The sequence below is a fragment of the Cyrtonyx montezumae genome, unplaced genomic scaffold (genome assembly GCF_038088225.1).
Source record: "Cyrtonyx montezumae isolate F1298 unplaced genomic scaffold, pur_monq_1.0 scaffold_20, whole genome shotgun sequence".
Lineage (NCBI taxonomy): Eukaryota > Metazoa > Chordata > Aves > Galliformes > Odontophoridae > Cyrtonyx > Cyrtonyx montezumae.
In genome coordinates this window covers 9532871-9553986 of record NW_027071937.1, presented here as the reverse complement: position 1 = coordinate 9553986, position 21116 = coordinate 9532871, and the positions used below count along the sequence as shown (strand labels likewise).

The 21116-nt window shown below is 43.1% G+C and overlaps 2 protein-coding genes across 4 annotated transcripts in view; one reads left to right on the top strand and one right to left on the bottom strand.

The window, feature by feature from the left end:
* The window catches only part of PAXX (PAXX non-homologous end joining factor), a 291630-nt gene that overhangs the window by 193619 nt on the left and 76895 nt on the right, over positions 1-21116 (top strand). The window lies entirely within an intron of this gene.
* RABL6 (RAB, member RAS oncogene family like 6) overlaps positions 1-21116 on the bottom strand; it is a 52666-nt gene that overhangs the window by 28604 nt on the left and 2946 nt on the right. For 2 of the 3 annotated variants that reach the window (XM_065737735.1, XM_065737736.1), the window contains exons 2-7: positions 18042-18176; positions 12454-12501; positions 5038-5090; positions 3373-3464; positions 2361-2501; positions 1171-1276 (exon numbers count right to left, since the gene is read on the bottom strand). In XM_065737735.1, the coding sequence (XP_065593807.1) occupies positions 1171-1276; positions 2361-2501; positions 3373-3464; positions 5038-5090; positions 12454-12501; positions 18042-18176 (575 nt within the window). Of the gene's footprint in view, positions 1-1170; positions 1277-2360; positions 2502-3372; positions 3465-5037; positions 5091-12453; positions 12502-18041; positions 18177-21116 lie in introns of those variants that run through there. The other variant, XM_065737737.1, reaches the window with a different exon arrangement.

Here is a 21116-nt window from a genome sequence, read left to right as displayed (position 1 = left end):
CAAGCCAAGAGGGCTCAATTATGACAAATCAGAGACTTGGGTCTGCTTGTATAGGTCCAAGCAGATCAGATATTACTCAGATTAGGACAAGAACTTTCAGTAAACAGTTGTCTCTGAACTATTCAGTCCTTACTATTTTCTCATCAGAGTTTTAACTGATTAACAAAACAATTTAAATACAAAGTTAAAAACATATGTGCAATATTTCTGACTTTGTTATTACAACAATAGCTGCTGTTCTTTTGCCAGTGATACCTGTTGCCTTGGAGCCTTTCTACACAGGTAAGCATTTTCAAACATGGCAAAGATGAATCCTTTCACAAGCAGAGAATCATATAATGGCTTAGGTTGGAAGGGGCTGCAAAGATCATCCAGTTTCAACTCCCTGCCGTGGGTTGGCCACCCCACACCAGGTCAGGCTGCCCAGAGCCCCACGCAGCCACAGCCTTGGATTCCTCCAGACATGGGGCACCCACAGTTTCTTTGGGTAACCTGTTTCAGTACCTCACCACTCTCTCAGAAAAGGATCTCTTCCTAACATCTAACCTAAATTTCCCCTCTTTCCATTTGAAGCCATTACCCCCTTGTCCTATCACCATCTGCACATGTTAAAAATTAGTTCCCCTTCTGCTTATAAGCTCCCTTCAACTTCTGGAAGGTCTCCCCAGAGCTTTCTCTTCTCCAGGCTAAATGCCATCAGCTCCCTCAGCCTTCTTTTATAAGGAAGGTGATGCAGCACTTTCACGGCCTTCATGCTGGCCCTCCTCTGGACCTTCTTCGACAGCCTCATGTCTTTCCTGTGCTGGGGGTCCCAGGCCTGCACACAGTACTCCAGATGGGGCCTCATGAGGACAGAACAGAGAAGGACAATCCCACCCTGCCCACTGCCAGGCCTCTGCTGGTACAGCCCAGGGTGCTGGTGGCCTTCCAGGCTGTGAGTGCACACTGCTGCTCGTGTCCAGCTCTTTGCCCACCAGGACCCCCAAGTCCTTCTCCAGAGACAGTTTTAAGTCACAGGCACCAATATACTAACATGATTCTGTTAACTACACTCTTATGAATACAAAAATCTATTTGGGATCCTTGATCCTGATAACAGAAAATCCCACACCTAAAGTCAAATTCCCATGAACTCTGTTCCACATACATCATATAAGTACTGCCTCTTACCTGCAGCTGCAAGAAGGGGATGTTGAAGAACTTATGCAGGTACTTGAGGCCAAAGCTGTTCTTCATGGAAGACTCAGCATAGCGAAAATATGAGGAGCCAGGAGGCCTGTCTCAACCAGAATAGCAAAGAGGAAAAAAAAAAAAACATACAAAGGACATGCATACACACAGCAGAGACACTTGCTAAATTACATTCCATAAACAATCCTCCAAAAGTAACATCTCCTATTTATTTCCATGGAAACTATAACAAAGAGCACAGTAACATTATTTTGTAGCTGAGCATTTGCTCTACCAAATGAAATTTTTCAAAAGCCACCACCATTAGCTGACTCACATGCATGAGCTGATTGAGATGCTCTTCATTTTGTGGTGCAACAGCTGTGCATGGCCAAATGGAACACAGCTTGTCTTTCATGTCACTATCACCACTGCTGAAATGCAACCCCCACAGCCTCACTGTGCTGACACCACTGTCTGGTCTCCATAAACATTCAGCGAGTACCAATGAATGTCATAGGTACATTTTTTTCTGCACAGAGGAATTCAACTCCACACTTTTACTTAGTCTCTGTCTCTCCTGAAGGGCAGCAGAAAAAGCCAGAACACAGCTGTTGTTGGGCTGCAGTGTCATGGCAGACTGAGATACTGTGTCAGGACATTGGGTCACTGAACTGGGAAGGGATTCATAGAAATACAAGCTAGGTATTTCTCAGTTAAGGTTCTATTTTGAAAACAAGAAGCAGACCTACATTAAGTCACCTTCTCAAACACCAGCACTATGCATTAAACTCAGCTGAGTCACATATAGAGATATATATTTGTAAAGAAATGATTACTGTACAGATATTGATACCACTGCTGTATGCATAACACAGTCATAAAGCCTGAGAAAATGAAAAATTGCCTTAAAAACATAAACCTGCACTGAAAGGTAATATCTACTGAATGCTGATCAATAAGTAATGTTTTATGTAACAGAGAGCCTCAGAGACCTCTAAGATGAAAAATCTTGCCTGGCTGGCAAAGGAGTATGATTTGGCCGTACCCAGAAAGCAATCTGTGGAGATGCTGAGGGCTGGAGGACAAATGCGACATAGATTTTAAATACAGCAGCAACAGCTCTCTATGGATGACAGAACAGTGTCAGTCTGCTCCCCTGCCTGGCCAGCACCATGCCGCCCAGTTACCTGTTCAGGTTGTCAATGAAGTCCCGCACATCGCCAGGCAGAATGACCCGGTGCTCCCCCATGTCTCGGTAATTCCCAAGAACACACACTGGAACGTGGGTCGGCACTTTAGGAAGCTCCCGCAGGATATAGTTAAACGTCCTTCACCAAAAGAGAGACAGACACAGGCAAATGAGGGCCATTCTGTAAGCAGTTTCATGCACAAACCACAGAAAAAAACCACAAAGTGAGAATTTTATCCAAATGCCAGACAATACCTTTTAATGCTGTGGGCTTCCCCTTCCCCCTCACCACTAATACATTAACCATAAATACATTTGTGTAGTTCTTAAAAAAACGACAAGTTAAGTAATGCACTTCCACCAGAGCCCTTGCACCTCTTGCTGCAATCTTTCCTTCAGTCCTCCAAATTCTTTGAGGTAAGCAAGAGTTCCCCCACTTACGCAGGCTTCCTGAACCGTACCAAACCTGCAAAGCACAAGCTTAAGTATAAAGCAGGAACTCATACCATCTCTTAATTCTTGCTCCCACATGACTCTTCCTCTCCTCCTCATATATGCAAAATGAACAGCTCATTATTTCTATGTGTTAACGAAGCCTAGGGCATTTAAATAACCCTTACCAACACCTGCCTTCCTGGGAATTTCTCTCTTGCTTTCCCTTTTCCCTTGTGGTCTGTACAGCAAGGCATAACATGCACACCATACACTCTGTATCTGTGATAGTGCTAATCATCAAGCCTCAGACAACAGTATATCAGAAACTGTAGTCCTTAAGTCCACAGGGAGACTGCTTGTTTGGAAAAAAAAAAAAAACAACCAGGAGAGGAGTATATTAAAAGACATGCCAGAAGATACAACTATTATTTCAAGGGATAGAAGCTAGCTTTGGCTCATTAGGCTGTTTATCAGCACCAGAGGCCACATGGGAATCAAGAGGTCCAGAAGTCACTTGCTTTCACCAAACAAGTGAGAATCATATGATGTGGTACATGCGGCTGAAGATATCTTACCACTGTTTGGTGATGTCAAACATCATCACTACACCATTGCAATTTTTATACACATCCAGAAACTCTGCATCCAGAGCCATTTCTGACTCTGCCTGAGGAAAAAAAAAAAAAAAGAAAAGCAAAAAGAGCAGTAAATAATTGAACTTCAGGCTCACGCAGAATACAACTGACACAGTGCTGAATAGGCAAACTGCTGAAAGTGACAGTCACTGTAAGAAGTATCTGTGGAGTTCACATCATCATCATTTGGAAAAGGTGCCTGATGGGTCACAGCTCGCAGTGCCCACAGGACCAGGACACGTATCACCAGGCAGTCTCTGAAAAAAAGAAACTGTGACTGACAGGAAGCTCTAAAATGCACTCCTTCCTCTCTCTACTGTGCCCCCAAATCCTGCATTAGCAAGATAAGTCCATATAAGCTACAGGACAGAGTGCAGAGAATTTGCCTCTTACATCCCATCTCTTTGCCAACCCAAATGTTGGCTATATTTCTAATGCTTCCAATATGTACAGCTAGGATGTAGTTTCTACTGATTTTCTCCCATGCAGAGTTCAAAGTATGTATTAGTAGTCAATTCAGCTTTCACTGCTTGGACTCCACATAAAACACAGTGCTGGTCACAACTGAACCTGCAAGGCTCCTGCTGCAATTTGGTACCAACAGAACAACTCTTACTCATTTTTCAAGAGTGAAAAATGTATACACAATTGCAAAGGAAGAAGCAGCTGCCACAGCTGCTCTCATAGAGGCCTTTTCCCATAAAAGCAGAGCATTTTTAAAGAAAATCCTTCCCATCTGATTGCGTGGATTGAGGAGGACTGCCACCCTCGGTGCCAACTCTTCACCACTGTGACTCATCCCCATAAGTGAATGCTCAGCAATCTGTGTATTAGTAACACCAGATTTTGCATCAAATTCCAGTGGCTTTCAAGAGGTTACTGAGCAAGTACCAGAACTATGCCCATGCACTGCATCCCAAAATGCAGTGATGTATGAACATGAGGAATAAAGCTCTTTGAGATCTGCAGTAAAGATCGTGCAATCAAGGGCCTTTAAACTGACTTCTCCTGAGGATAAGATATGTCTTTCAAAAGCTGCACTACCACAGAAATGCACTGGCAGCCCAAATGCAGTTTGGGGAATGTGAGATTACATTCTCCCATATGGTACTCTGTTCTATAGCAGTAGATCCAAAGGACACACACTTTTGCAGGAGCCTCAAGGAAGCCACTATTTACACACTAGTGACACTCCTAGTGCCCCACCTCCTCTGCATTTCAAAGGGTGTTAAAAGGTAACTGCTATACCAGTTTTAAGGAGCAGCAAGGTACTATTCAGTGATTTATTCATCTTTCTCAGGAAGATCATTAGAAATGGAGTTCCTGACACTTGCTGTGCGCAAACAGGTACAAAGCTACAGAGTAAACAGCTGGGGTGGGGTCATTCCCAAAAGACAAAGAGCAGGAAAGTTGTGGTAGGGGCACAAATAGGGATAGAAAGCACAGGCAAAACAGTGAAGAGCATCAGGGATCACACAGGGTCCCTTATTCACCCTCTGGGTCAGCCTTACAGTAGAAACAAATACAGAACTTATTCTCCACAGACCAAAGGTAGACAAAAAGCCTCCTGCTAAGAGGCAGATATTGACATTCAAGGTGACTCACCTCCTGAGGGTCATTTTCCAGTTTCAAACCATCTCCTCGTTTTTTGCATTTTCCTTAAAAAGAATTGTAAAAAACAAATGTGTTACAGAGAACTCCAAGATGAATCTGTGAATCCTTGTGCAGGACTATAGCATTTGAAATATGGCCTTAAAGCAGATCCTAATTCTCCTATAAGCCTTGGGAAAAGGAGGGGGCGGGACAGGCATGCCTTGCAAAAGAATACCAACCACTCTGGTTAAGACTACCAGCTAGCCTATTCAATATGAAGAAAGCCTGCAGTGGCTTAAACCATGCTCTTTGCAACATAAATTCCCAGTGACTCAATAATACCTGTTTTGGTGTATCCTTCACCCACAAAGGGAGCTGCTGTGTAGCACTTCTTGCACTAATGCTGAAGAAGCTAAAGATCAAAGAATGATTAGCACAATGACCATACACAGTCTTCCGAGAGACACTCTGATGCTGCCGAACTGATCTGAGGCAGTCTGGGAAATAAATGGGATCTCAGATCCCATTAGGTGCCTGGGGCTGTCTTTTGACATGCACACAAGAATAAGCTAGAGGACAGACAAAGCTCCCATCAGCCTCATAGGAAAGTGCAAAAGGCAACAGACTACAGAACTGGAGAAGACACTAGAAAACTAGTATTAAGACTTCTGCTAACTCATGGCCATAACCCCATCTAGACAAATCTTTACATTTCTCTCCAACTCACCTGCTTCTGCTAAGGTACATGCTAAAATGCAGCTGCTATTCTTAAAGGTGGGATCCTCTACAAATTCTCCCATTTTCTTACAGGGTGACAATCACCTCCCTTACTCTGCTGGCTTCGCTGCCAATACAGACATCTGAGGAACATCACTCATTCTTAGACCCCACCTGGACATCAAGCTGTTGATTACACCTCTTTGGGTGCAACCATCAAGCCAATCCCTTATCCACTGAGCTGTCTGTCCATCCATTACATACGCCTGTCTCTTTAGAGACAAAGACATTGTGCAAGGCAGTGCCAAATGCTTGGCTCAAGTCAAGGCAGATGATGTCAGCTGCTCTCCCCTTATCCACCAGTGCTGTAATCCCAGTGTGCAAGGCCACCAAACTTGTTAGCCATGACCTGCTCTTAGCAAAGCCAAGCTTGATGTCACTAACCACCCCTCTCTTTTCCACGTGCCTTAGCATAGTTTCCAGGAGGACCTGCTCCATGATCTTGCCCAGCACAGTGGTGAGACTGACTGGCCTGTAGTTACCCAGGTCTTCCTTTTTTTCTTCTTTAATATGGAGGTTGTGTTTCCCATTGTATAGACTCTTGGTAACTTCATCTGACTGCCACAACTTCTCAACTATGAGGGACATTGCCTTAGCCATTTTATCCACCAGTTCCCTTGGGACCTTTCCATGCACCTCAGCAACTTGCGCACATTCAGTTCCTTTAAATGGCCTTGAACCATATCTTTTCTTACAGCAGGCAGTTCTTTGTTCTCCTAGCTCCTGTCTTTGCCTTCTGTGACTCGGGCAGCATGTCTACAACACTACTGACAAAAAAGTTAAGTCTCAGTTTTCTCCATCTCAGTCTTCTCCACCCCTGCATAAACAGGTCTCCCATTTCTTCCACAGAGGGCCCACATTTCCCCTGGTCCTCCTTTATCACTAACAAATAAGAGCTTCCCAAATCTGATCCCTGACTGCTTGGACAATCTTTCTGTATTCCTCACAGTCCTTGCTTCCACTCTCTGGAAGCTTCATTTTGTGTGTGGGTTTGGCCAGGAGCTCCATGTAGACCTCCTGGAGTTTCTGCCCAACTTCCTCTTTGATATGATACACTATCCCAAGCATACAGATGGTGACCCCTGAGTACTAACCAACTTCCTTGGGGCCCACTTCCCTCCAGGACTTTATCCCACGGTACTCTATCAAGCAGATCCCTTAACAGACCAAAGGCTGCTCTTGTTAAGATCAGGTACTGAACCTACTGTGCACCCTCTTCAATCCTGACTGTATACTTTGACTCAGCATCACCAGAAAATAAGTCAGGGTTTAAAACTTTAAGCTTCCTGATAATTTTGCATTAATATCAGTTGCACTGTAATCACATTCCCAAATCTAAAGCCCAGTACAGCTGCGGGCAGAGAAGGTTACACCACGCACCAGTAACTAGCATCAGCAAAGCAGCTATCAGCTATCATCATTCTCCAACGTAGATACCTATCACCACCTGTTGCCAGGGTCCCTAGAGCAAACACATGTTCTTTTACCCAGTGCTGAAGAAATGTAGCATGGACATACTGTGAACAAATCCGTCCTTGCCCCCAGGTATTTTTTCAACTCTAGCTATGTACAGGAATTTCCACAGCTTTATCAAATGAATAGCACCGTGCAATAAACAACCCTGCAAGGTCTAGAGTAACATTACTGATATCAAATACCTTCCAGATGTTATGGAGAGCAATTAAGAACTGCACTTCTGAATCAACTTTGTTCCAGTCTGAACAGTGGTGAGTTAACTAAATAATAATGGCATCACCAAGACTCGGAATTCCTTCTCATCATTTCTAGAAATTCACCCTGTCATTGACAATGCCAATATGTTTGTCAGCTCAGACATGCCTATAAAACATCCCCATTGACTCTTCTGTAAGTCTGCAACATGGGACAAAACCAGCTGATGAACATCAAGTGACCTCGTGAAATTCATGGTTCTGCACATGACAATGGGGAAAACAAAGTGTTTCATTCTTCTGGCATGCAGGTCAAGGCTAGTTATGAAATACAAAGTTATTTCTGAAAGTTTTAATTCTATAGTGATTCCTACTTCAACTCCAAAGAAGAAAAAACTGTGTTAGAGAAATCACCCACCTAACACTTTCACTATTATAGGAAATGTGCACAGATATCAAATATCTGTGGATTCAGCCTTAGGCTGCTGAAAGCAATGTTGGCTGGTAGCACTAATTAAGAAGTTTGCTACATTCCTCCTGTGCAACTTTGCAGGTTACATTTGGCAAATTTCTGTCCACTGTACCACCTGTTGACAGCCATGTAATTAGTGTCAGCTAAGGAAACAAGAACTTGAGGCATCTTCTGAATGGAACATTCAGCAGGCCTTGCAAATCAGCTCTGCAAAGTGCTACAGGATACAGAAGCAGCCTCAACACCTTGACAGCATATCTGGCAGATGCCTTTGTACATCACTGCAAAACACAAACATTTCTAAAATACTCACAGCCCCAGCGTCATTTACTTTGTCATCTGAAAATAGTATAAATATTAATCCTGATCTTTCTCCACTCTTGCAATCCATCTCCTTTGATGTGCTCTGAATTCACCCAGTGCAACTGAAGTTGTGGGATGTCCAGGATGTGCATACCTTTACCCACCTGAATTAAATTTTAATTCAATGGAAGTAACGTGGCTTTTCTGAATGTCAAAACAACACTATTTATCTAATTACTGCTAAATTTTGCTGGCCCGAATTTCTAATAGTAAAACAGAAACCCAATTAGCTATAAGCACTCATCCAAAACTTCACAATGTGAAGAGTTCATAAAGATGTTCATAAACATCTCGTCTTGAACAACCAAGTTGTCTTTCTAAGCTGGACATATTTACAACTGATACGTGACATGGAATAGGACTTGCACACCTCTCTCTACTGATGTCTTCATGTGCGTACCAAGAGGAACGAGTAACACCCCAATGTGATGCTCCCCATGGCTACAAAGGAGGTCATCTACAGAGGAGTAACAGTTTAAAAGCACATGTGCATACATAATCATGAGCAATGTCTTTTTCCAGAACAAAAAGTGCAAGATAAGACAGATAAAGATACAACATACGTAGCGAAAAGATGCACCTAAGGCCGTAAAGGCAAGTGTGCAAAGACAACTGTGTGATTACACAGACAAAGTCCTGTGTTTAAGGTTGCAGTGATGTGTGATCTAGGAGCCTTGATTAGAAAACAAAGGTTAAACACGGAACCAAATACCTCCTAGCAGTGCCCCAAGGACTACAGGACAGTTCCTCTGGACATCAGAAGGCAAGATTCATGGCCAGCATCTGACACCCTCTGCACACCAAGAAATGTGTCGTAGGAAAACAAGGATTCAGTAAAGCCTCCCAGCAAATGCTGTCCACAGTCTGAGAGAGATGCTTTTGCACATTGCACCAAACCACATATTTCTAGATGTTCGTCTCCCCAGTGTCATCTGATTTGTGATGTTAGAACATAACAGAAATATTCATTTTCATCTTTCCCCATTCTTACAAGAAATCTTTGGGAGGGAGAAGAGTTAACAGGAAGGGAAATCAATCTCTAATACAGCAGAAAGGGCTTATGCTATTCCAGGGGCCATAGAAAAACAATATATGACTTGATCCCTTCAGTTTGCATATGAAAAAGATGCAGGAACCTAACTTGCACAGGATAGGAGAACACCTGAATTTCAAGCAGCTTCTTTGCATTCAGAATCTGTTACAGCTCCACGACCTGCAGCAGTTACACAACGCACTGCGAAGCCAGAAAGATGAGTCAGGACTGTGATTTCTGCTGATAGATATCTCTTCTATGTTCTTTTAGTTCAAGGGTAGCAAAGGAGGCTGTCCTTAATACACTATTAGATAAAATTCAATACAATCCATAGCTGGGGGCAAGGTTTACTTGCTATGAGTTTCACAAACAGCATCATTACACAAAGGAGCTCACCGAGCAGGTCCAAGGAGAACCCAGCAGGCTACAGATAAGCCTACTCCAGTGAATCTGCACATAAAAAAAAATTCCAGCGAGTCAAGAAAAACCTAAGAGCAGCAGCACAGCGTAACAACTGCCATTCCCTCCTGCTCCCGGGCACTAACCTGCCTCACAGGCTCCAAGCTTTCCCAACAACCCTTTCCCCATTACTTCCAAATTAGCATCTTTCTGCTAAACAAATGGCACTGATTCACCACTCATCACAGTCAGGCAGGGCCAACAATGCTGCTTTCTGTCTTCCTAGCAGTCTAGAGAGCAAAATCCAAGCACACTGCTGAGCCAACAGGGGCAGAGAGGCACAGTGCAGCTAAGCGCTAGGTGAAACACAACTTAGTCAAGCTACATTTCACTGAGTGCAAAAATGTACATGAAGCTTTTCAGGGTGCAAATTACTGGGGCTCCCCATACTCTCCTGTGCATTTTCACACTGAGATACAAAGAACAGCAGTGCTGCATGACAGAAGTGGCTGAAGCTGCTTTAAAAGTCTAAAGTTGAACACTGCAATTTATGGATACATACTTTGGAAAGCAGCAACACACCCACATCAGTGGATTCATTTTCAATATAGATTTTCTAAATTTAAACAGATGTCTCAATTTTCTCAAACAAGGAACAATCGCTCCAAAATGGGGAAACACTTGCTGAAGAAATTCAGCCTGGAAAACAATGTACACCAAAATGCACATTTGGAACATGCATTTCTGGCAGGTCCAAATCCAGCCTGATAAAAACATCATTCCACACAAATCTAAACTGGCACATTAGCCAGGATCTTGTAGGTAAGAGGAAAAAAAAAGGAGGATCAGGCCTCATCAGCACTCCGCTGCAGCAGCACTGGACACTTCACTACTTGAAGTCTACTGCCTAGATTGGTGCCACTCTCACCAAAAGCATCACGCAGGAGGAATTTCTGTCCTAAGCATACAAAAGGAAGAACAAAAATGTCATGAAATAATGTCAACCTTAAAGATGTTAATTTGTACACTTCATGCATGTTGCACTTATCAAGAATCAGCAATGCTAAGGCAGTGGGAAAAGATTTTGTTAAATTATGGTTAAGTGAATTTTGACACTACACTGACTGAATACATTTTATTAAATAAAAAAAAAACCAAACACATTCATGGTCCATAAGTAGAGATCTTAACAGCATGAGTTCCACCTTGAATATAAAGCGGAGATAAAACATCCCTTCAGATTTCTAACACATGTTCCACTGCCTGAAATGAAGGCAGTATCAGAAGAGCTGTTAACAACATCTGCTCATATAAAATTTTGCCATTTTGCAAAAAAGAAAATGACAAGTCTCTAGTTTAGAAGATGACTGTGCTCAGAGCAGCTATTCACAGAAATAAATGCTGGAACCACGCGATTCCCACATTAAACGTCTATCTATTCATATCAAAGTTGCAAGGCGGAGAGAAAATAGATGTTTTGCTCGGATTCTATCCCTGTGCATGTTATCCCAGGGTCTGAAAGTCAAAGTGTAACCAGTATGACTTCAGCAGTAATTCTGACCTAAGTGTGGTTTTGTACACTACATAAGTATTTAATATTTAAAATATTAAATACTCAGGATTTTCACCTGAAGTTACCGGCTCAAGTTGAACCTAGAGGCTACTTTATCTGAACCAGAGGTGCTACCTTCACTTACTGCTTCATTTTTATTCTTTTACATGATATAGTTAACATGAAAAATTCACCTCCTCCCTTTGCCCCCCCTCTATTTTTGCCATCTTCTTATTGTTTGGCATTAACGCTTGTGTAAGCTGCACACACAGTACACTGCAGGCAGTGTACTTCAGAGGCAGTTCTACAAAAGCAAACCATAAAAGGCTATGTTTCACTCACTGTGGTCAACAGATTGGAGTGAGAGAAACGTACACACCTGCAGAGCTCACCTGCAAAGCTGCTTTCCTGATCATACTCACACTTTAACTAAAAGTCCGTCTGGTACAAAACACCTCTTAAAAGCCAAAAGAACAAGTGTGAGGGGCTAAGGAACGGGCTGTTACAATTTGCATCCAAGCCCTTCACCTGTTCTAGCAACAGACTGGATGGTATTCAGCTCATGCCTTCAACTGTGTCTATTATTTATTTGTTTAAGAACTTTACATCCTGGCAAAAACATAACTACTGAAACACGTATTTATACATCTTAACACTTTCACACTTAGGAAAGATGGAAGGAATTGGCTTATTTTTCATCCTTCCCTCCCGCATACGTTATTCACAGCAGAAAGCGTTTTATCATTTACCAATATCACTTCTTTGCAAAAGCTTGGCAAATATTTTATAAACAGAATTTGGAACTCAGCAGCTCTCTAAAATTATAAAGAAGATGAAGTTTATAGTAAAGTTCAGAGAAGCTGAGTAACACTGCACCAGACTCTCATCTGTCACACAGGACATGAAACTGCTTCTGAATGTTGGGTTTGATCTCAAGTTCAGACTGCAAACAGTGGGCCCTAAAACAGGAGACTCCTCTCTCCCTACTGTATTTCCCCAGGAAGCAATATCCATACAGCCAAATAAAATAAATACACACCTTTTAAAAAGAAATTAAAAATAAACGGGTACAACTGAATTCCAGGTAAGTTCTTAATTAAAACTGTGAGAAAAACAAAAGAAAACAATGAATCTCCCACAGAAGGGAACTTACAAAGCTTACCTTTGTCCACTACATCCCATACTTCAACTTTAACAATATCGTCAGTGGCTAAAAGCACAAAAAGAAGACAGCGTTAGCAAAGGGTTTCAGCAAAATGAATACCCCTGGCCCTCCCCACAGAGCCCAGCCCAGACCCACAGCATCACAGGAGTAGGTCAAAGCTGAAAGAAAAGCAGTAACGCTTGAGTTGAAAGAAAAACTACACATAAAGGCCTTCAGTTTATCGGACATTCTCTCTTGCTCATTTTATTTGATTTATTAAATACAATATAATTGTAATTGAAGCATATTGTGTTATTTTGCATTCTGATATCTTATTTAGTAAATGAGCTTTCCTCCTCAGATCGTTGCTGTTGTTTTGTATTTAGGCCCATCTCCCTTTTCCCTTTCCCCCCTTCCCTCGAGTGTGGGTCCGCAGGTCCCCCATACCAACGTCATGGAACTGGGCTGAACCAGCCTGTAAACCTTTGACAAAATACTTCAGAGATTCTTTTTGTAACATACAGAGGTTCTTGTGTTCTTTTAGAAAAGATACACATCTGACTTCGGAGAATAAAGTCTGGTTGAAAAGCAAGGTGTACAGCTGAAAACAAGGGAACACACATTTAAGGAAAACTAACTCCACTGGTGACATTTTCATGTAAACACAACAAATGCTGATGGCAGTCTTGCAGCCACAGAAATCCATTATTCACTCCACACATTTCAAGTCAAATTCTATGAGAAAACAAGCAATTCTGCCTCTTCACTATCTACAAAATCAGTAAATAACAGGCAGCAAGGTAGATTTCAGCTGCTAAAAATCTGAAGCAAGACAAACAAAACTCTCACTGGAAAATGCTACAGCTAGTACTGACAGCTAGCAGGTGAACTTTCAGAGGGGATAAAGGATGGGAAGCTTTGCGTGGTTGTTTTTACTGCACTGGAATGAGCAGTCTGATCTTCACAAAGCTGTTCTGAGACACAGCTGCTTTTCGGAGATGCCACAGGGTACAAAGCTTTTGCTTTGAACATTGAGCAGCTCTGAACATAGAGCAATGGAACAGAAAGACAATGTCTGAAAGCAGAAAGTAATCTCTTAGCACGACATGAGAATTTAGCTAAGTGTAATTCTCAAGCCAGGAAATATTTTCTCTCTAGAATTCACTGCTGGCTCAAGTGCTTCAAAATGTTGTAAAGATGGGCTTTGAATAAAGAAAAAGCTTGATCTTTTGCTTCTGGAGAAATATGTCCTCTTATGTTTATGCATAAAACAAAATCAGCCCGTTTTCCCTTGCAGCAGCTCCCACTGATGTCCCCACTTGGCAGGAGCAGTACAGGGGTGAGGAGTTGCCAGGGCTGACAGCACCACAGCACCTGCACTCCTATGGCCTTTGCTCAGGCCTGTGCAACCCCCATATCTGTCCCATGTACACCCACAAAGCATCACAGCCAGTATGGCTCCAGCACAACGCTCCCCACCACCTATCCAACTGCAGCTGGTACCAGGATGCTGTTCCCAAGCTCCAGAAGTGCCCACCTTCTAATCCTAACTTCAAATGCACTCTCCTGGTGAGTAATTTCCCCAGTACTGACTTCCCACTGAGCAGCAGTGCTCCTACATTGCTGAGGAGATGATCTGCTTGCCCTGGAAAGACGTCTCTATGCCCTCTTCTCCAAGGGACAGTGCAGAACTCTGCTAAGGGATCCTAGAAAATCACTTCCCATGTGTTGTTTTGGGTTTTTTTTTTTCCCTTTTTAGCATCAGTGCTCCCATTTGCCAGTAGCCAGTAAGTTCCTCCTCTTCATCACCAGCTTTTTTCCTGATTATCCTGAACACACAAGAGGTAATCACAGCAGCATGGGCAGCATCTCACCCCACTGGCTCTGAAAGCATAATGCAGCAAAGACAGCAGCACAGCATCATTTTAATTCCATAACTTGGTTTAGCATAAGCCATATATCAAGCACTCAAACCGCTCTGCTCAGTTGCTGTTTGGCTCAGTAATCTGTAACCAGTGGTATGACAATGTTCACCCAGAAAATGAAGAGGTGAGAATCGTAGAATCACCAAGGTTGGAAAAGACCTCCAAGACCATCCAGCCCAACCATTCACCTACCACCAGTATTTCCCCTCTGAACACTAAAATGTTGTGGGATGAGACTTATACTGAGTGACAGCTCTTTTCAGCAAAGGTACTTTCAATCACCAGTAACTGGTTCAGAAACACTTTTGAAATCCACCCCTCTTTCTCAAAGACTATCAGTTTCTAGCAAGCACTTTAACAGAATCTTTTCCTTCCTCTCTCTGGTTACAATTACTTTGAGAAGACTCCAACTTCAAGAAACCTCATTTTAAAATAAGAATCACTGCCTTATGGGTGGGATCATATTTACTCTCACGCAATTACATGACTCACTTCTTACCCTTTGGATCACAGAGAAGAGCATGCCACACACCAATCTACAAAGCACTCAAAGCACTGGAACAAAACCATTTGCTATTTTTTTTTTGTTCTGAGACTGCCAAAAAGAGAATAAAATCAGTGACAACTACAAACTAAAAAAGTGTACGTTAAAGTCAGAAATGGTAATTCCTTACTTGGGTACAAAAATTTCCATAACAAAGACAACTGGCACTGAAAAACAATTTGGTTCATTCTGAGTAGGAAGAAATACCTTCAGTTCTACTCTTACTAATTCATCTTCAGTGTAAAACTTGTGAAGAGATGACAAGGTAATGTGTTCTCCACCTAAAAGGTGAATCTCATACCAAGCAATGTAAGAATCCTTGAATATTTGACAGCAATATAATTAACATCTGTAAATACTTGCTGCCAGCTAGCTCAATGTTTATTCAAGGTGGCTTAAGAGCACAATCACAGGAAAAACAAACTCCATTCTACCTCTACAGATTAACTCAGTGAACAGGGCAGCCATCAGATCTGAGGCCATTTCTCACACTGCCTGTGGTAGATGGAAGGTTTTCATGGCAGGAAACCTTGCAAGATTTGTAAGCAGGGAGTTATCCTTGCAAGTTTTAAGGTCAGTGTGGAATTTCCTATTGGAGATCATTAGTAAGGAAGTCATAGTGTTTGATTAAGTGAAAGAAACAAAAATGAAAACATTTCTCCTAGTTTAGCAACATTTGGCCTTGAGAGAAGCACACTGCTATCCGTACACACTGCTCGCTAACGTAACCAGGAAGCTGTAGAAAAATATATCACATAAATATTAGAGCGAAGCACTAGAAATGACAAATACACCTGCAATTACCAACTGACAGTAAAAGCTGTCCCCACGTGCAGCTGTTTTCATCCCTGTGGTCACATCCATGCTGAAACAGCCAGTGCTACACCTTGGCTTAGTGCAGAAACACGAGATTAGCAGATCTGTCTAAAGAAGGAACAGCCTCCAAACGCATGTAACTGTTCACATACACAGCAACATGTAATGTATGTATGTATAATGTAATGTATGTAACATGTAATGTAACATGTAACTGTTCACATACACAGCAACAATTGGGCATGAATTTTAAAGACAGTTTCCATCATCCAAACACCTTCTACGCATGACATCCACACCCCAGAATGTGACAACATCCTGAGAGAGAAGAACAAGAGCCTTGAGGGAGGGCTCCTCAGCTCCAACACATGCCATGCTGCAGATGGAGAACACCACTGTGTCAACACTGCAAACGTCAACACCTCGTGAGAGCCGAGAGGCAGAACTTCCATGAGATGCTGCCCAACATGAAGGCATCTAGTGAAGATGTACAGAAGGTAAACCAGCACGCTTCTCCACCATGGTCACACAGGGACTCCCCAAGAAAGAATCTAAAAACTTATGACATCAAGCTTACCTTGACATCAGATCTGAATGTGAGAGAAAACCTCTAGCTAGACTAAGCAAGAATCACCTGTACCTCTCCCCTAACCAATCAGCAATTCACACCTCTCCACCCTTACCAATCTTTTCAAACTTTGACAAGAGAAAGCTTGCCTGCACAAGGGCACAAGAGCCCCAGAACTGTGCTCACCCGACACTGCAAACGCACAACAGCAGTAGCTGCTCTCTTCTTGTGATGAAACCTACAAAGCCAAGGAACTATAGGTGCCTTGTCCCTAGGCAGCACACTGCCTCTAAGACTGGGGCTCTGTCTTAACACAAGACTCAGGCATCATGGCATCATTCAAACACAACTGCAATTGGTAAATTAGAAAAAGCACTCCATTCTATGTTTACCCTAGCTGTAAGCTTTTGTTTCAGGCACAAGGAAGCAGAGCACATGCTTCATCAATATTTGGTGATGAAAATTAAGGTCTGACCATCTTTTCTTTTTTTAATAGCAAAATCAGATTTATAGAGCAAGCTCATGCTGAATCAGTAGTACAACACACAAGGCTGTGGCATTTTTTGTTCAGAAGCCTAAGAGCAGGACTTAATGCACTGCTTATGCAATTACCGTGCCTGCAGTGTCTTCTCCAGGATACATCCAGGCTTTCAGAACCACTTACTTTACACTGCCAGAGCAGATGGGAAAAATCACACCCCATCTCTCAAACTCAAACAAGCACTTAAAAAAAAGCTACTTCTGTGCTTCAGTAACTCAGCCTGGAGTTATCAGTACTACAACCATTTTTAAAGCACCATCATCGCCAGTTCGGGGATGCTCTTTACATCTTAATCAGTGACAGAATAGTTTGCACCAAGCTTTTCACCTGCATGCAGCACCAAGCAGGGTGCTCATCCATACACACTGCAGATTTTAATCACAAACCTGCTGTCAATAGCAAGTCAAGCACATCACACATTTTTCAAAATCTTTTAGATCATGAATTCAAAACCTTCCTTGAATTGCAGTCACTACAGGCTTATTTTTTAAGCTCTTACAGCATATATGTAGGTCACTCTGAAAGTAATGCCTCCTATTTATTTCCAAGGAAACTACAACAGATACAAAGAACACAATAACACTGTTTGATAAAGCAAATTCTCAGCTACAAAATGCTATTTTTCAGTCACCACCCTGCATTTTCACCAGCAATGAGTAAGAGCCTGCACACCACTCTTGTAAAAATCTGCACCAGTGGAGGTGACCACTGTGGCCACTACTGCAACCAGCCCTCATTGCTCACACCCACGCTTCCATCTCCATCAACATTCACAAGCGTGAATGAATATCAGTGGGTGCCCTTTTTTCCACACGGAGGAATTCAATTACATCCCTTACTCCCATGTCAGGTGCCATTCTGCCAGAGTGTCCCTCTGCTGCCCTCTGTCACATGGCAACAACGCATAACAGAATACTGTGCGAAGGTTCTCCCTCTGCTGCCTCCCACCAACATCTATTTGTGGCATTGTGGACCAACATCATGAAACAGGAGGCAGTGCTTTCAGAGCAGCCCTTGTAGTTTCTGAATAAAGTTACTAAAAACATGACTGAGAAACTGTGAATAATAAATTAAAATAAGAGTGATGATAGCCCACTTTATCTCCCAAGCAGACATAGAAGAAGCAAATAAGGCTGCAGTGCAATTTACACCTCAAGGCACAGAGACGCACTGCCCCACAAATGTCACTCCCACCACCCTCTTCTCTCTTACTTTTGTAATTCCAATGGATGCTGGTGACTTGGATCTCCTGAGTTGGAATGTATTCCTCAATAAATTTCTTTCCCTGCAGTCGGTGCCAGAGTGTGGTTTTCCCAGTGTTCCTGTCCCCTCGGATAACAATTTTCACTGCAGAAAAGAACAAGCAGATAACAAAACTCATTAAAAACAAATGAAGGAATGCTGTGAGAAGCATGTTAACTTTTTGCAAGCTTTATTCAGATGCAGTTTGTTCTCCCATATTATACAGGCATGATAGGTTGTTAGAAAACACAAGCCTCAGTCATTACAATCAGTGATCATTCAGCAACTCACACCAGCTCAGCAAAAAGAACCAGTGTGAAGACTGGAAATTCAGAACATGTGTAAGAGCAGCCAGCTGTGCCTCTGCTCCTCTCACCCTGCTGCCTTCTGCAGCACACAGCAAGCAGCAGGCAGGAAAAAGCACATTTGAACCCACCCCAAAGAAAGAAGTGTCCAAAACATCCTTGTGAGGGGAAAAAAATGCACTGGCTGTACTGCTGCCATTAACCGTACACAGCTCAGCAAGGCACAGTCTGTAGCAACTAATAACATGAGCTTCCCAGAGCCCACCTTAACATTACCTTGCTCTTCTAAATACGGTATGTGCTGTTTTCAAAATCTTTAGTTGTATTACAGGATTTCTGTTTTATGTGGTAACCACAAGGCTATTGGGAGCCATAAGCTGACTTGCACAGGACCAGAATGTTTACGCCTGCATTTGATCCCCAAGAGCTGTTACAATGCACTAGAAAACGGGCTGCTCAGAGACACCTAATGGCAGATTCAGGTGATTAGCAGAAAGTTGTGTATCATCCGCTGGGCAGGGAAATCACAGACTGAAGGCTGCCTTCTGTTGTAACGTAGGAGTTATTGCATTCAGTTCAGGGAAGAGTGTAAGAGTAGCAGTGCCTGGTGGAACAGCCAAGAGACATGTCTGCAAAGGGCTCCGTACTGCAGTTCTGCTGGGTAACCATTGTGGCTGTTCTGCTCTTGCCCACTAAGAGGTATTGCTGTTTACTCTTGCACAAAGTTCCTCATTAAAACAGCAAAAGGGTTATAAAGGCACAAATTAACTTAGTATTTATAGGCTGTCTTCATTTACAGGTACCAGAGCACCTCTGCAGAGACAGCAAATCATTTCCTATTGCCCTGCATGAGATTGTTTCCTACTTACAGATGGGGAAACAATAAGGCTGGATTGTCTTCATTTTTCTTAATGAATACAGCAGGTCCACAATGTAGGAAGAACAAGATCCTGTTTGTCCCCTTTAGAACTCGACCCTTTTGAAATGCTCTCACCAGCTAGCTTAGAGAGACATTTTAAAATCTAGATTCCCTCACAAAATGACGCATGAGATACTGAAGCAGTGAGTGCTAGTGGTCCAGCAGACCCCGCAGGGGTCAGCTGCTCTGAGTGCAGCTTCAGGATCACTCTAGGATGACTCAGCTGTGAGCTCTTCTCCAGAAGTGGCAGCCTCACCTCCCCTGGCTTTCCTGCTGCCAACACTATCACTCACGCAGCCGCTGCTGAGCTGCACTAAGGAACTGAACCAGCTGGAATGGTTGCAAACTGCATGCTCAGTTTTTCTCCTCTAGCTTAAGTGCCCAGCTGCATAAGCAGGAGTAGCACATAGAGGTGTTAACATGGCATGGTCTGAGGGGCAAGGAGATCACCCCTCTGCCACCAGCTCAAGCTGAGATCAGCTAAGGATGCGAGTAGCACTACGTGCTCCTGCTGGATGTGTCCACTAGCCCTTGTCAGCTGCTGCAGTCTCTGTGTCGGGATCTCTTCCATGCTACGTAATGCATCCATTTTCACTGACTTCTTAATCCTGCAGGTAGGAAAAGCCTTTACAAATCAAACTGGAAGGCAGCAGATCACAAACAATTTCCAACAAACCAGTATCAGCATCTGGGACTTTGGATGGGGCAGGTCTACCCAATGACAGACATCTGCAAGAGGAAGAGCCGTGAGCTCAGTGCACAGGCAGCCAGGTTTAGCAGTGGCTGGGCTGTGAAAATGAGAGCAGCCGTTGGGGTGAGGCTAGTGCTGCTACCTGAGGGATACACACTGCTGCTGCCCTACTTCAATTCCCAGTTAAATCAGTACTTAGTGCCAACAGCCACAGGTCGGTAGCAAAGACAGCAGAAATACCTGTTGGAAGAAAGGGTAGGGATGAGGAACAGATAAAAACATTGAGGAAAAGAGCTATGCACATCATTCTCTTTCATGTCATCGCGGTGTAAGGAAAAACGCAGGCATTTCCATACTAGAGACAGGGAAATGGAAGCAAAGCCCTGAGAACAGGCCTTAGATCAACTCAGAACCAGATACTCAGAATTCCCAGCACTGCCAAGGATGCTGAGGAGCACAGACCCCACACCAAAGATCCCTGAACATCTCTAAGATCCATTAATATCACAGTACAATTCCAGGGGGGAACAGGCCCAGCAAGCAGCAAAGCAGGTGTGTGTAACACAGCAGGAGGAGAAAACAAGAGGAGGTGGGATGCAGCAGGAAGGGGATGGTCCTTCCTTTGGAAGCAGTGCAGAACGAAAATATTTCACAAAGCTAAAATGAGAATCTTGGGAAGTAACACTTGAAACAACACAAAGGAAGGACTGTGATGCTCACAAAAAAGATATGCAATACTTCTGAAGTTTTTTTATTTTAAAGCACATTTTAGGAAGAAAAGCAGTAAGGGAGGGATGTGGGGGGAATTCCTGGAGCTTTGGTAGTTCAGCAATGCTGAGTGTCTGGAGCAGGCTGATGTGCAGTAAGGCACAACAATCTGAGCTCCAGGCACATGCAGAAGCGGTTCTGCTGCCTGGTGTGCACATGGGACACAGCTTTCAGTGGAAAGCTCAGCGCAGAAGGCACACTGGGAATAGGACCACCGGATCTGAAAATTCAGCACTTCCACATTTTTTGCCCCTGCCACTTATCAATGGTAACTGCCAGGAAACCCTCTTATACATGTCACCCAGCCAGAGCCATTTATTTCACCCTTCCTTGGCTATCACTACCTTACACAGACTTCCATA